Source organism: Puma concolor, chromosome B3 (assembly GCF_028749965.1).
Source record: "Puma concolor isolate L17-30 chromosome B3, mPumCon1.1.hap2, whole genome shotgun sequence".
In the NCBI taxonomy this organism is placed as follows: domain Eukaryota; kingdom Metazoa; phylum Chordata; class Mammalia; order Carnivora; family Felidae; genus Puma; species Puma concolor.
The window spans coordinates 61,436,593-61,451,557 of NC_141672.1; the positions used below are offsets into that span (position 1 = coordinate 61,436,593).

Below are 14,965 nucleotides of genomic sequence, written 5' to 3' on the forward strand. Positions count from 1 at the left end.
TGTCAGTCTGAAATTTGATTTCACTTAAATTATAAGCTAATAAGTTAGTCTATTGCAGTTTTATAGATGCTAGCAGAAGACACAAGATTTCTGGGTCAGAGACAAAGAATATTATTACTTTATGGTGCAGCCAGGAAGCAAAAAAAAAGTTCCTTTTGCTTCTGATTCTCATGGAGCTGACGCCATATGAGCCCATCTGGATGATGTGCAGCAGTGGGTTTATGTTACAGCTAAGGAACACTGATCTTGGGGAAACCACCACTTCATAGTAAGCAGTAATCAAGTCTTCCCTGTTCTTAAAAGAGACATTACTTGAATGCTCGAGATTCTTGCTACAAGCACGACCTTGAGAAATAACCCAGGAAAAAAGTGGTCAGAGCCTTTATTCTTGGCATACGCAGCAAGATACATGGAGCGTGAGAGACACACGGAGTGGTGCCTCCCGACAGATGAACTATGTCAAACAGTCCATTTAGAACCCTTTTTTTTCTCTTTTCTTTGAAATTTGAACCTGGAAAAATATCACGTTTCAGTTTCTACTGCTGTCTTGTAATTACAAAGGAATAGCTTATCTGAGAATGGAGTCAACGTGCCAAAGTCGGAGATGAGAAAAGAAAATGAAAAAAAAAAAGGTCCACTGAGTTATGGATCAAGTAAACCATGAAGCCATATCTTCCTCAAGAATTTTCAGTTATGTGAGATAATTAGGTTTTCATTCATCACAACTAAAAGGGTTCTGATGGATTTGGCATTTGACATGTTGGGTCACCACAACACCCCTAAAAAGAAGGTATTATTATCTGATGTTATAAATGAGCAAAACACACACCATGAAGATTAACTCACACAGTATCACACAATTAATAATTAGCGCCACATTTACTGATGGCAAACTCCATGCTTTTAACCCTTAAACCTTTAGTTCTCAAACTTTAGTGTACTTTAGAAACACTGAGATTCACCCCAGATCTAATGAATCAAAATCTCTACAGTGGAGATAGAGCAAAGAGAATACGCACATTTAAATTCTTGGGTAATTCTGATGCAAGGCTCATGGACCACTTGTTAAGAAATATTTCCTTTAGACAAAGGTATGACTTCAAGGATACTGCTGCCTGATGTTCTGACACTATGTCGTTATTAAAAAGCTTTGCTTCTGGAAGATAACACTTGAAGTCTTGTCAGTGATATAAACTACAAATCAAAGGAAATCTTTTTCTGAGAAGAGCTCTGTTGGGAGTAGAAAAAGTCAGAAAAAAAGGCTTCTGAGCAGGGGCGACGAGGGTGGGAGACTGGGCCCTTAAGAGAGAAGGGGAGACAGAGTCATGAAATTCTATTTCACCCATTATTACCTAAGAAATTCCTTTTTAAGGTGTGTGTGTACGTGTGTGTGTGTGTGTGTGTGTGTGTGTGTGTGTGTGTGTTTTAGGTTCAGATCCTACATAGAGTTTATATATGTATATATGTATAGAGAGACTAAGGAGTCTCTTGAAAAAAAAAAAAAACCATACAGACATCTGCTTGATTTGCTAGTTACAGTGGCTCATTGGACATGAAGGAGAATGTTTAATTATTGACTTTGAATAGACATTTTGCCACTGCTAATAATATTAGCTAGATTAATGAATTGTTTGAGGGTTATAGAGACAGAAAGACACCGCGAGAGCTATTGTTCATCAATATTTAGATAGCCTTTCCCAGAATAGTCATGTAAACCACATGTGTCATTGTAAAATATTTTCCTGCTTGCTTATCATGTCTTGGATTTTTTTCTCTCTCCCTATTTAAATGTAAATGGAGTATTAGTTGTCTTTTGATACAGGTATTATTATTGTGAGAGTCAGAACTGTTTTTGTAGGCGATATTCTACAGTGTTTCCACAACGTACCGTCTTACAAATGGGCTCTGATACATAGTAAGTCTTTTTTAATTTTAATTTTTAAAACTTTTAAAAATGCTTATTTTTGAGAGAGAGAGAGAGAGAGAGCACAAGCGGGGCAGGGGCAGAGAGAGGAGGATAGATGATCCAAAGTGGGCTCCGTGCTAACAGCAGTAAGCCCAATGTGGGGCTCAATCTAAAACACTGCAAGATCATAACCTGAGCAGAAGTCAGATGCTCAACGGACTGAGCCACCCAGGTGCCCCTTTGATTCTTAAAGCTTGAAGTGCTTGAGATCTTCATCCCTAGCTGGGCTGGGCACGAAGGCAATGAGGAGGGCGCAGAGTTGAACTCTACTGCAAGGATAGTATGATAGCTGATATCATTCCCCACCTCTCATTTTTTTAAAATACTTCTTGTCCTTTCAAAATTGAATACTTGAATCAATCTGGCTTAAAGAGATATTTATTTTTAGAGTCTTAAGCTCACTATTGTTCCAAAGAATATTAAGACAATTAGTCTCAGTCTTAAATGTGTGTAATATTTCCAACTATTGACTAATAAGATTGAGTTTAATATGTGTTTTGAAAATAATTAGGTTCATTATCAAAGTGAACTTTACCAAAGGGTTTTTATTTTAAATTATATCTCCCTTATAGATGATGTTCCTCTCCACCCAACAGTTTGACAAGCAGGTATTTTGATAATTTTAGTTTGCACTGGTTGCTTGTGTTCACAGGCCTCCTCAACTTTATCATCATGGTAGAGACACATTCCTTTCCTTTATAGTTGAAATCAGAAACTGAACTATATCTGATCATCCTTAATACAAATCCTTTCATGAGTACACTCCCTATAATGCTTGTCTCTAGATATTTAACAAAATAGTAAATGATCACTTACAACATTATCTCTGTGCCTGCCTTCCTCCAGGGAAACCATGTAACAATGTTGAACCTCTCTGCCTTCTTTTAAAACCAGCAAACTGAAATGTGCTGAATGAAAAGCAAGATTTCCATCTGAATATATGGAAGAGGTTCTCATTAGCTCAAAGGTGTATGGTGCAATGAGATAGCAGCATAGACTGCAATGCTTTATTTTTTTAAGCACACACCACTGTAACAATTATGTGAACATCTATCAATCATTTCAGTTTTGTGCCTAACCTCTCTGATGTGGTACATTGGAATATAGAAGGTAATGAGCAAGATTTACAAAGCTACCCCACTACCAAGGTGGTTTTTTTTAGAAGATTGATATAAATATGATATCTCTAATATTGGTTTAAAATAAGTTGGAAATATATCACAGATTTTAAAAATGTATCTTCCATAATATTTTCCAGAAGAATGCCTTACCTTTCTTCTCAGGCCAAAATCATGCATACAGCATTTGGTGCAATGATCAGGGTTAAATTACATGAGGCATGAAAGATTTTCAACATGATCCTGTTTTGGGATATTGTGTGAGAAAATGGCCTCTAGGATACAAAGGTCACTAGTAAGAGAGATAATAATTCATAGACATTAGAATGATACATCTTGGGGCGCCTGGGTGGCACAGTCGGTTAAGCGTCCGACTTCAGCCAGGTCATGATCTCGCGGTCCGTGAGTTCGAGCCCCGCGTCAGGCTCTGGGCTGATGGCTCAGAGCCTGGAGCCTGTTTCCGATTCTGTGTCTCCCTCTCTCTCTGCCCCTCCCCCGTTCATGCTCTGTCTCTCTCTGTCCCAAAAATAAATAAACGTTGAAAAAAAAATTAAAAAAAAAAAAAAAAAAGAATGATACATCTTAACATATTTCATGAATCATGTTCAGGGGCCTGGGTGGCTCAGTCTGTCAAGCATCTGACCCTTGCTTTCAGCTCAGGTCATGATCTCACAGTTGGTGAGTTCAAGCCCTATGTCGGGCTCTATGCTGCCAGTAGGGAGCCTGCTTGGGATTCTTTCTCTGTCTCTCTTCCCCTCCCCATGTGTGCGTCTCTGTCTCTCTCAAAATAAGTGAACTTAAAAAATAATAATAAAATAAATCATGTTTCATTGCAGTCTCTCATTCTGAGATGAGATTCATCACCTTAGGATAGGAGAGGGCTTGTCTTCAACTTGTAGGCAATGCAAAAAACCTTGGAAATCAGGTGAGGCAATGGGGGTAGTGGGTTGCACAGAGATTCACCAAATCCTTTCATCCTGCTTTAGCACATCAAGGGCTAAGACTAAAGGACTCCTCTCCTTTGTACTTTCTCTAGTGGAAAGGAGATGTGGGGTGAGTGGAACGGTTTTGTTTTTTTTTTTTTTAATTTTTTTTTTCAACGTTTATTTATTTTTGGGACAGAGAGAGACAGAGCATGAACGGGGGAGGGGCAGAGAGAGAGGGAGACACAGAATCAGAAACAGGCTCCAGGTTCTGAGCCATCAGCCCAGAGCCCGACGCGGGGCTCGAACTCACGGACCGGGAGATCGTGACCTGGCTGAAGTCGGACGCTTAACCGACTGCGCCACCCAGGCGCCCCGAGTGGAACGGTTTTGAGAAGTGAGGTTGACAAAGGTAAGGAGAGATGCAAAAGGCCCAACACAGAGCCACATAAAGAAGATCCAAGACAGGAGATCCAGAGGGTCACCAGTCCACAGCCACTCTAGATTCCCCTAGCCGCTGAGCCAAGAGGCTCACCATGGGGCTGCCTATGGCAGGGCGAGATCATTCCTTCTGTGCAGAGTCAAGGGTAGCCTCCCAGACCAGTGGGCTGGAGGAACACTGTGGAAGATTCTGAAAAGGTCACAGCCCACAGGAGCTGAGTGTGGCCCTCACCAAGCTGAGAGGTTGGATCATAAACTCCAGAAGCTGCAGATTTCAACAAACTATAGAAGGAATCATCTTGAGAGACAAACCACCTGTTTACAGAGGGCAAAGGGCAGAGAGGGCTCAGTTCAATTGGATGTTTGAATATTTATTTAATTTTTTTCTCCCAGCTAGCCAGTTGGAAGGGGCTTGGAATAATGTTCAGGTTAGTTAAAACCAAAATAACAAAATGTTTTCTCTGCATATCTAAGTTATGAGTTCAGTTTGCCACCTTGCGATAGCTTTTAAAAATAGTTTAAAAAGACAAAAGTCCAGCTATCCTTAGTCATAGTGAGATCATGTATAGAACTATAAAGCCTAGAGTTAACAGCATTTGTAGCTTTTTGACCCCCCCCCCCCCCACCACCACCACCACTCTCGCTCTGGAATCACTGCTATTGCCTGCTTGGGAAATATTGCTTTCCACTTATTTTGCTATGAAAAGAAAACTGCCCTGAAAAATAAAGTCTTTTAAAAATTTTCTCTAGTATCTTCTTAAATTCTTCTAGGGATAGAAAGGCCATCGTTGAACAAAGCATAAAATATGACTCTCTTCTCATATGTTGAAATCTGATTTTTCTATTTCTTTTACCCATTTCCTCTGGAACACCTTTAGGCAATCTCTCTCTCTCTCTCTCTCTCTCTCTCTCTCACCCTCTTTCCCATTTTTTCCTATTATCTTTCCCTGGGATGTAAGTCAGCAATTACTTAGCTCCCACAACAAAGTCTGAGGTCATAAGTGAGGGAAGACAGTAATTTAATCTGGCAAAGACTGAGGTATCATCTTGTTAGTTTGGTGACAAGAACAGACCATAAAGACTACAGGCCACTACACTGCTTCCTATTCATACTGACTCAAAGTTGCTTTTCCTCTTTCTCTGAACCAACAGACTTTTCTTTTTTAAAAAAAATAATAATTCAAAGTATAACCCCAATCTTGGTAAAATTCCCAAAGTAATCTGAAACCTTTCTTCTTAAAATCTAAGTGAAACATAAAGCGACCAAGCCCATGTGATGTGTTTTTGAGTAATCCCTTGAAACAGTAAAATTCAAATGGCAAAGTCAGACAACTTGCAACAACATAATACATTTGTTTATTTCATTAATATTACGATGGTAACATGTTAAGAGCACTGGATTTGTATCCTCTAAAGAGGATAATGATCAAGATTTAGCTTTGTAAATTTCATTGTTCTTAACCATTAAAAATCTATTTTCCAAAGTAGTAATAATATATATTATTAAGGGACAGAGCTAAACTTTATGATGTATAACCAAAAGCATATGTTTGTTCATTAGTTTAAACAAAACATTAGAGACATTTTAACTCTTTGTTACTGCTTTCAGGAAAGCACAATGTTCTTGAAGCAAATATTACACAAAACATCTTTTTCCATAGTGATTTCAACCATTGTGTATCATGTCCATGACAGCCCCAGATTTAGTATCACCCAATGGTTGTAATACACTCTGGCTTTCTTAAACAATCAGCCAACAAACATGTATTTAGTGCCTACTATGTACATGCCAGCATACTAAAGCAATACAGGAAATACAAAGAAGTAAAATTATTGGTCCTTGCCCTGCTCAGGCTTCCAATGTAGTTGGTAAGATTAAACACAGACACAAATTACTCTACTTTCAGTGTGTGAAAAAGAAGGGACAATGTTAACCAGAACGTATATTAGAATCACCTATGCTGGAACTTAGAAGAAGCAGGGGCCTAACCAGGGACATTCTCAACCCTGATTAAAATCTGTCTGAATCAGATTTCTCAGCTCCAGACCTGAGTGCTGCTTGAACGCCCGCATCTGAAAGTGCTCCCGCAGCCTTGCATCTCTCACTGCTAGTGGCTGTATTTGGCAATTGTCTCGAGGACTCATGACAATGGAGCAAGATAAATATTCATAATATGTAAAAAGCAGAAATAAAGTCATACATAGGGTGATGTTGGAAGGAATTCAGGACATTCCACTCTGCATGGGAGGAGGCTAAGCCACGTTACCTATTTATTTATCATCATGATAATTATTATAAGACAAACAAGAGACTACATAAGAAAAGTATAAAAGAATCTCCAAACTTCACTGAACATAAGCAAAAAGAAAAGACGGCTCAACAAAGAAGACGGGTTTTGAGTGGGCCTTGGGGAGAGAGCTTCCCCCCCACTGTCACCTCCATCCCCACCCCCAGTGTCCTGAAGAAAAGGCCCTGGATTAGGCAAGTAGAGAAAAGCAGAGACACATTTTCAAATACCACAAATAAATAAATAAACAAACATGTTAATCAAGAAAATAACTTATTAGGCACCACTTGAAAGGCAGCAACCTTCAGGGGCCAGGCAGGCCGCACTCTTTAGCCTGCGGGCGGGCGGCAGCAACGCGGTCGGGATTGGCCAAGGCTCAGAAGGCGCCACGGAGGTCCTGGCCCCGGTGCCTGGTCTTCGACAGAAACCGGGGCAGGAACCGAGTCTGTTGTTGCTCTTACATCTGCACCTCCAGAAGCTTAGGTGAGGGAGAAATCCTAGTGTAGCGGCAGCAGCCTCGACTCCCAGGCGGCCCCGCAGAAAGTGCGCCCTGACTCGCCCGGCCTAAGGCAGACCAGCAGTGTCCTGGGAGTGCCCAGCACTTGGTCTTTGAAATCAAAAGCGCCGGTTGTGAGCCGGAAAACAGGGTGATTTCCGTTACAATCCCTTCCCCGCCAAACCCTGGAATCTTCTAAAAAACTCCTGGTCCTCAGTTCCTTTTTGCTCCAAGTGGGGTTTAGATGGGGACTACAGAATGCCCGGGGTTCGAAGCGTGGGACCGATTTTACTAAGCACCTGGCTCCGCCCTGGGTGGAGAGGGAGTGGCGAAGGGGTTCGGGCAAGGGCACAACCCCACCTGAAAGAAGAAAAAGACCTACTGCCTAGTTCATTCTCCAGTCCTACTTCCCGTCAAACGGGGATGCGCAAACGCAGAGCGGTGATTCTCTAGACTCCGCTAGGGGCGCCAGGCAGACTCTGGCTAGCGGAGGGGCGCGGCAGGGCGGGGTTGAGGGCGAGCTGGGGACTCATCCCGTGGGAAACCCGTGGCGGTAACTGTGGCTCAGCTCAAACAAAAATAACGGCTGGCCGGGCTGAGGGTCAGGCAGAGTTGGCGACGTTTATGAGTTCATGATCTGCACCTGCAGGACGGGGCGGAAGGAAAGATCCAAGTTACAGAGTGGGGAGCATAGAGGGGCGCAGAAGTGCAAGCGCAATGTAGGAAGGAGCGAAAGTAGCAGACAGAGGAGAAAGGGGCCCTCAAGCCTTCCCAATTTATAAGCAAAGTGCCCAGTTCCAACTTTGTCGCGCGACTCTCCCAGGTCTCTCCACCCCACGCGCACACAGTGTCTTACTTAGCCCCACTTTGCCCCACCGCACCCAGACGCCGGGGATACTTTCACCTCTCGCACCCGGCCTCCCTTTCTCCTCCTCATCTTCCTCCTCCCGTGGCGCAGGGCCCTTGCGTGGCCAAGGCTCAGAGAGTCGTGATCCGAGACGTACAGGTGCCATTACGGAACACACCGCCTCCAGACTCCAGGTTCTCCGGCTGGAAGTCCTCCACGCTGTAAGCGCGACTCTTGAGGGCCGTGGCGTAGTAGTCGACAGGCTCCTCGGCGGCGTTGTCCATCCAGCTGAGGCACAGGATGCGCTGGAAAGAGCGCTTGAAGTTGTCCGAAAGGAAGCCATAGAGGATGGGATTGGCGCAGCTGTTGGCGTAGCCGAGGATGACCGACAGCTGGCTAACCGTGGCGTCGTCCTGCTCTGCAAACACGTTGACCAACTGCACTACATAGAAAGGCATCCAGCAGATGACAAATACCATCACCACCATCATCACCATCAGGGTGATCTTGCGCTCCGAGCGCTTGCGCTGCTGCCAGCCGGCCTTGAGGGCCACCATGCGCATTTTGGCGATGATGAGCACGTAGCACAGGCAGATGGCCCCGACGGGCAGCAAGAAGCCCATGAGAAACGTGTACAACACGAAGCCCACTAGCCAGCGCTGAGCGGGCTCAGGCATGAGCATGTTGCAGGCCACCGTGCCATCACTGTTGGCCGCCGTGCGCGAAAAGACCACGATGGGCAGAATGACAAGCAGCGATAGCACCCACACGCCCAGATTCACCACCTTGGCCACGGTGGGCCGGCGGTAGCGTGCTGCCTTGATGGGGTGCACCACGGCCACGTACCGGTCCACGCTAAGGACAGTCAGACAGTAGATGCTGGTGAACATGTTGACTGCGTCCACGCTGAGCACGAGGCGGCAGAGCAGCGCGCCGAAGGGCCAGTGGCGAAGCAACGTGGAGGTGACCAGAAATGGCACACTGAGCATGAGCAGCTCATCGGCGATGGCCAGGTTCAGGATGTAGATGTTGGTGGCCGTCTTCATTTTGGCGTAGCGCAGGATCACGTAGATGACCATGGAGTTACCACACAGCCCCACCAGGCACACCACGGAGTAGATAAAAGAGATGAGGATGGCGCTGCCCTGGCCCTCGCTCAAGGTCCCGTTCTGGGACGCATTTCGCCCCGGCTCCTCCATGCCGCCCGCAGCGCCGGCCCCGGGGCCCCTGCTGCCGCCGCCTTCGCCGCAGCTGCCCGGGCTGGGGCTAGGAGAGGAAGGAGAGGAGGCAGTGCCATTGGGGAACATTTCAGCTAATGGGGGCTGCTGGGGCTGCTGGGGCTGGAGCGCTCTCCTTGCGCCCCCGCCGCTTGCGCTCTCACTCGGCACCCTGCCCGCCTGCCCGCAGCTCACTACTGCCAGGCACCTGGGATAGCACGCAGCGGCTAAGGGGAGCTTGGCTCTGACCGGCGCCGGCGGGGCGCATTGCCTAGCGGCTGCTTGCGCGCACCCGCAAGCCCGCTCCCAGGCGCCTGGGCACACGCGAGCGTGGAGAGGGGAGACCGAGAGGCTGGAGCCCCGCGCCGCACAGCCATTAAGTGGCGCGGCTCTGGGCTGGTGAATGATTAATAGGCACCACCAGCGCGTCAGCAGCTACGAAAAGGGAGGGGTGATGGAGAAAAGAGGGAGGAAGGCGATGTAGGTGGTTTACCACCCCTCGCCCATTTTTTTTTTTTTCCTTCCCAGTCCTGTGCTCAGATCAACTCGAGCAGCTGCTCCAGGGAGTCTCTTGCAATACCCTTTACCCATCCCTCAGCGGGGACTGGCGAGTTTCTCCTCCTGGAGGGGGGGTGGGAACGAAAAGTGTAGAATCTTTCCCACCCCGGCTCCTTTCCAATGAAGCAGACCCCAAGCACAGATGTCCAGAGTTCATCTCAGTTTCCCTGAGTTGCCGCCTGGTCCTGAGAGACCCCCCAACTCCATTCCCGTCCAATCGTCCGGGGCCCTAAACCCCCACCTCCCGCCCCCGCTAGCCCTACCCCTGAAGACCCGCCGCGGAAGCTCTCAGTCCCCCTTACCCAGGGCGCGCTACTCCCAGACCGACGCGGAGATGGCCCGTGCAAAGTGCCTGTGCGGTCTGGTAGCACGGTGACGTTCTTCGCGCGGTCCAACTCCTTTCTTTGGGCGGGACCCCAGCACAGGCGCCCACGCAGATACTCTTAGAGTCGCTGAAACTGACCCTGAGCGGTGTTAGGAGGAGGAAGCGCAAAAACCTTGCGTTAGGAGCTTCTGCGTTACAACACCGCAGGCTGCTCTTCGCAGGCGGGAGCGGTTTAGGGGCCTGAGTAAACCATTGCGAATCTCTTAATAAGGCTTGTGGTGCCCAGAGCCCCTTGCGTCTCCCAGACGAATATAGACTGCAGAAAGGAGGACGCGCGGCTGGGAGCTCGGAAGGAGCCTGAGGCTCCCTCCCGAACGTGCCAGGCGCGGTATTGGAAATCCATCTAGGTGTTCAGTGGGGAAAGATATGGCTGCGCCGCTTGGAAAGGCTCCGCCTGCGTCCCTGCTGTACTTTGTACCCAGGAGAGTTGGCGGGCCCCGGGGGAGGAGAGTGTAAAAGGCCTGGGAGGGCAAGGATGCCAGCTCCTCTAAACCCACGCGGGGTCCGCTGTGCAGGTGACCAGACCTGTCACCAACTCCACAAACTGGCCGGAAGACCTTCGAGTCTTTCTGTGAACAACTAGGATTTCAGCCTTTTTTGAGGCCCTGGACGTGTGACCCCGTTCTAATTCCGAAACTTTTAAGAGACAGAAATCGATGTAGGCATGCCTAAAGCGCCTTTGCCTCATTTAGGAATTGGATGGTTTCTGTGGAAGAGAATGAATGTTCAATTACCATGATCTTTAACTACCTTTCGGACTTCCCAGCATCCCTAGCCTAGGCTCCTTTTGGCCTTTCACTTGTTGCAGTCCAAGGAAGAATCACTCCTTCCAGCTCTCCTATCCCTTTTCAAAATCCCATCAAGTCTTTCTCGGAAACGCACCTGTTCCCAGGAAGACTGACCTGCAGCAAGTCTTTCAAACTTTAGCTTTGTCTCCAGTTTCTTGTTAGTTTCTCCTTCCTCCCAACCACGGAGCAGTGGGTCTCACTCAGTTTTCCCTCCCATCAGTACAGTTTACACTCAAGAGAGGCGACCTAAAACAGACTAACCTCCTCACTGAAGCTATTAGTACCGGACAGTTCAGAATGCAGAAATGGATGCAGAAACTGAAAGGAAAAAAAAAAAAAGCATAATTCCTTTTGACCCTTTCCTTTATCTGAGCAATCATTTGCATATATGTGTTTTAGTTCTCAAAACGAAATGCTCCTAAAAGGAAAGGAATAACTTCTGTAGTGTGTTGATTATAACAATCAAAGATAAATTATGGCAGACCCTCATAGGAAGGTGTGCAATGGACACCGAATTATTAATAAGAAATGAGCTAGGAAGGAATTTCAAATTTTACAAGGCCCAAGCTATTTAACCCATTGCTTTATCTAAACAAATTACTTTTTACCTTTTACGAAAACAGGATGTGGAATTGAGGGCTAGTTGTGTTTTATTTTCCTTTAAAAAATGCTGAACATATGGAGAAAAAAATAGTGTTCATCAAGTTTTAAAAAATGACTTTTTTCTCCCAGAAGAGCTTTTTACAAGCCAAGCCTCATAATGGTTTGGATGCCTCTTTGCCAATCACTGACTAAAGACACCTGGCTATTCTTTAGGGGGCTGACATTTCAACAGTCATCATTTAGATGCCTTGGCATTGATCATGGTTGCTCCAGGGGGAGAGGATGATGGGAGCCAGTAAAGCACAGCTCTGTTGTTCAGACTCTCATATGTTCACTTTGCCACTCACCTTAGGGAAATCTCCTCCCAATTTAGTGGTAGTCTCATACAGGAAAGAAGAAAACCCAAGACCTGACATGAACATGTTTTTTGTTTCTGAAGTGGTTTCTATGATGAATTGTTTATCCATAAAACAAATGGACAAGGAAATATCACTTACACCCACTAGAATGGCTTTAGTAATTTTTTAAAGGGGAAAAAAAAACCCACAAATGTTGGCAAGCATGTGGAGACATTGGAACTCTCATATGATGCAACAGCTTTAGAATGTTTCATGATTCCTCAAAAAGTTAAACACAGAATTGCCGTATGACCAGCTATCCCGCCCCTAGGAATTTACCCCCCGAAATTGAAAATAGGTACTGAACAAAAACTGGTACAGTAGGTTCACAGTGACACTATTCATAATAGCCACAAAGTCAAACCCGAATATCCATTAACTGATGAATGGATATACAAAGTGTGGTATATCCTCACAATAGATTATTCATCCATAGGAAGGAATGAAGTACCAATACATGAGCCCTGAAAACATTAGGCAAAGTGAGGGAAGCAAAACAGAAAAAGTCATGCATTGCATGATTCCATTTATCTGGGATGTCTGGAACAGGCAAATCCATAGAGACAAAACGGGTTAGAGGCTGGCAGGGGTTGAGGGGAGAAGGAATGGGGAATGACCGCTTAATGGGGATGGGGTTTCTTTTTTGGGTTATGGAAATGTTCTGGAGTTAGATCGTGGTGGTGATTGTACAACATTGTGAATGTACTAAAAGCCACTGAATTGCACATTTTAAAAATGGTTAAAATTATGATTTTTATGTCATGTGAATTTTACTTCAATAAAAGGAGAGTGATTGAGATGGGTATGAGCCATGCGGTGTTATCAAGTCTTTTCAGTCACTTAATCCTTAACATTATATCTGTGAACTGATCCATGATAAATAAAAACAATCAAGCAAAAGACAGCATTTCTGGGCTAAACAACATGAGACGGGGTTGCAGCTGTTTTTAAATTATGTTAGGAACAGGAGCCCACTTAGGAATCTGCCTTCCTCTCAGACCTTAATTTAATGTCTCTTAATGAAACAGGAACACTAATGTAGGCATGGGATTGTTGTAATGTGTAAGGAACATGGCCTTTGAGAAGTCAGGACTCCATAATCTTCATGTCTTGTTTAAAAACTTTTTAGGGGTTTTGGGCACCTGGGGGCTCAGTCGGTTAAGCGACTTACTCTTGATTTTGGCTCAGATCATGATCCCAGATCCAGGAGATCAAACCCCATATCAGACTCTGTACTAATAGCTTGGAGCCTGCTTGGGATTCTCTCTCTCCCTCTCTCTCTGCCCCTACCCCAATCTCTCCCTCTCTTTCGCTCTCTCTCTCTTAAAATAAGTAAGTAGATAAACTTTAAAAAGTCCCTTTTTTAATTCACATATTTAAAGCCTGGAAAAGCTTAAGATAAGCTTGTTTCATCTGTGAGAGTTAATTCCTGCAGTCCTCCCTCCTTTGGTTACTATCTTTCCTATGCTTCTGAGATATGAACATTTCTAGATATGAGAGAAGAAAGATGATGGCCCACAAGAAGGGAAGAATGAAAAGTCCTAATTTAGGAAGTTGAAGATTCTTAGGTGAACTGATTTTCTTAGCCATCTCAATTCTTCTACAAGCCACACTCCCTTGTGCTCTCATGTCCCAGATGCACACTTGGATTCCTGTATTTATCACACTGTGCTGTGATTTCTTGGTGTACTTATCTGTCCTCCTTTCTAAATCTGTAAGCTTGCTGAGAACAGGGGCTGTATTTTACTTATCTTTATATGCCCCGCACCCAACACAGTACCTGGAAAATTGTCCAACACCTCCTTGTTTTATTTTTCTAAGGTACCCCATAGATAATATCTTCTTTTTGTTCTAACCCGTAAGATGTATATACAAAGAAATGAACTCTTGGCCTCTTGCAAGAGAAGTTTTAATCTCTGTGTAATATCATCTATAATAATTTCTTATACATTTAAATCATTCTGAACAATTTCAATTTGCATGTCCTATATCAACAATTATGCTGATGACTCCTTCATTGATCATTCTTGGTCTTAAATGTCTTGGCAGAGAAAGGGCTCTGGAAAGTGGGTGGTACATACTTTAGTAGCTAATGATGGTTATTTAATAGTATCATGCAGTGTGAAAGCCATTATACGTGGAAGATTGTTTCTTTTTAATTGCAGTCCCGAGTCTCAGTTGGTTTGGTGGAATAGTAATTATCAGGAGTTCAAACTCTGCTTCTGTCAAAATCATTATTAATGTGGTTTTTCTACCTGGAGCCTGTGGTGGTCCTCAAACGAGCTCCTCTAATCCGTGCCGGTGGTAAAGTGTCAGTTGGGGCCAGGGATTGAAGGGAACACTTTGTGGAGCGTCCTCTGCAGTGGCATCATCACAGTTGTGTTTACAAACACCTGTGTGGGCAGATGGGACCTACCTAGCTCTGAGGGGCAAGTGCTACTCAGCAATATGGCCCACAGCAGAGGGATGTGTCACCTGAAGACCATCTGCCACCAAGCAGTTAACAGGATGACAGTCTGATAAGAAGGTCAACCAGAGTGCAAAGTGGCCATGGGGCTAAGGAACAATCCCAGACCTCATTTTGCAGGGATGCCTCCCTGGCCTCACAGCAGCCCTGGTAGCCTGTGGTTCAGTCCATCGCCAATCTCGGCAAACTCGCCCTGGCCTGCTGGTTTTCCTATTGCCTCTTCTGTGAAACAGCAATGACCGAGTCACCTTTGTGCTTTCAAACAAGACGCACAGGGCAACAACTCACATTTTCACCTAAGGATTCTCTACTACTACATACTACTTCTAAGAACAAGAATTCAGCACCTACAGGAAAATATTCATTATCATCAATGGATAAATAAAAATAGAACAAAAGCAGCTGCATGTTACTCATCTTATTTTGATTAGTCCTTAACAAAAATACATGTTTCTATAGTGTGGTGTCTG

The 14,965-nt window shown here is 45.1% G+C and overlaps 1 protein-coding gene across 4 annotated transcripts; it reads right to left on the minus strand.

The window, feature by feature from the left end:
• Window positions 1-5,781: 5,781 nt before the first annotated feature.
• Window positions 5,782-10,777, minus strand: SSTR1 (somatostatin receptor 1). Of its 4 annotated transcripts, XM_025919687.2 has the most exons (3): window positions 10,157-10,777; window positions 8,237-9,345; window positions 5,782-7,875 (listed from the first exon to the last, which is right to left on the minus strand). In XM_025919687.2, exons 2-3 carry the CDS (start codon window positions 9,276-9,278, stop codon window positions 7,835-7,837), a joined length of 1,083 nt encoding a protein of 360 aa, XP_025775472.2. In that variant the 5' UTR covers window positions 9,279-9,345; window positions 10,157-10,777; the 3' UTR covers window positions 5,782-7,834. The 4 variants fall into 4 exon arrangements, with proteins under 4 accessions (XP_025775472.2, XP_086566009.1, XP_086566011.1 ...); XM_086709883.1 differs by lacking the exon at window positions 10,157-10,777 and having other exon boundaries at window positions 8,237-10,065; XM_086709885.1 differs by lacking the exon at window positions 10,157-10,777 and having other exon boundaries at window positions 8,146-10,061.
• Between the last annotated feature and the right edge of the window lie 4,188 nt (window positions 10,778-14,965).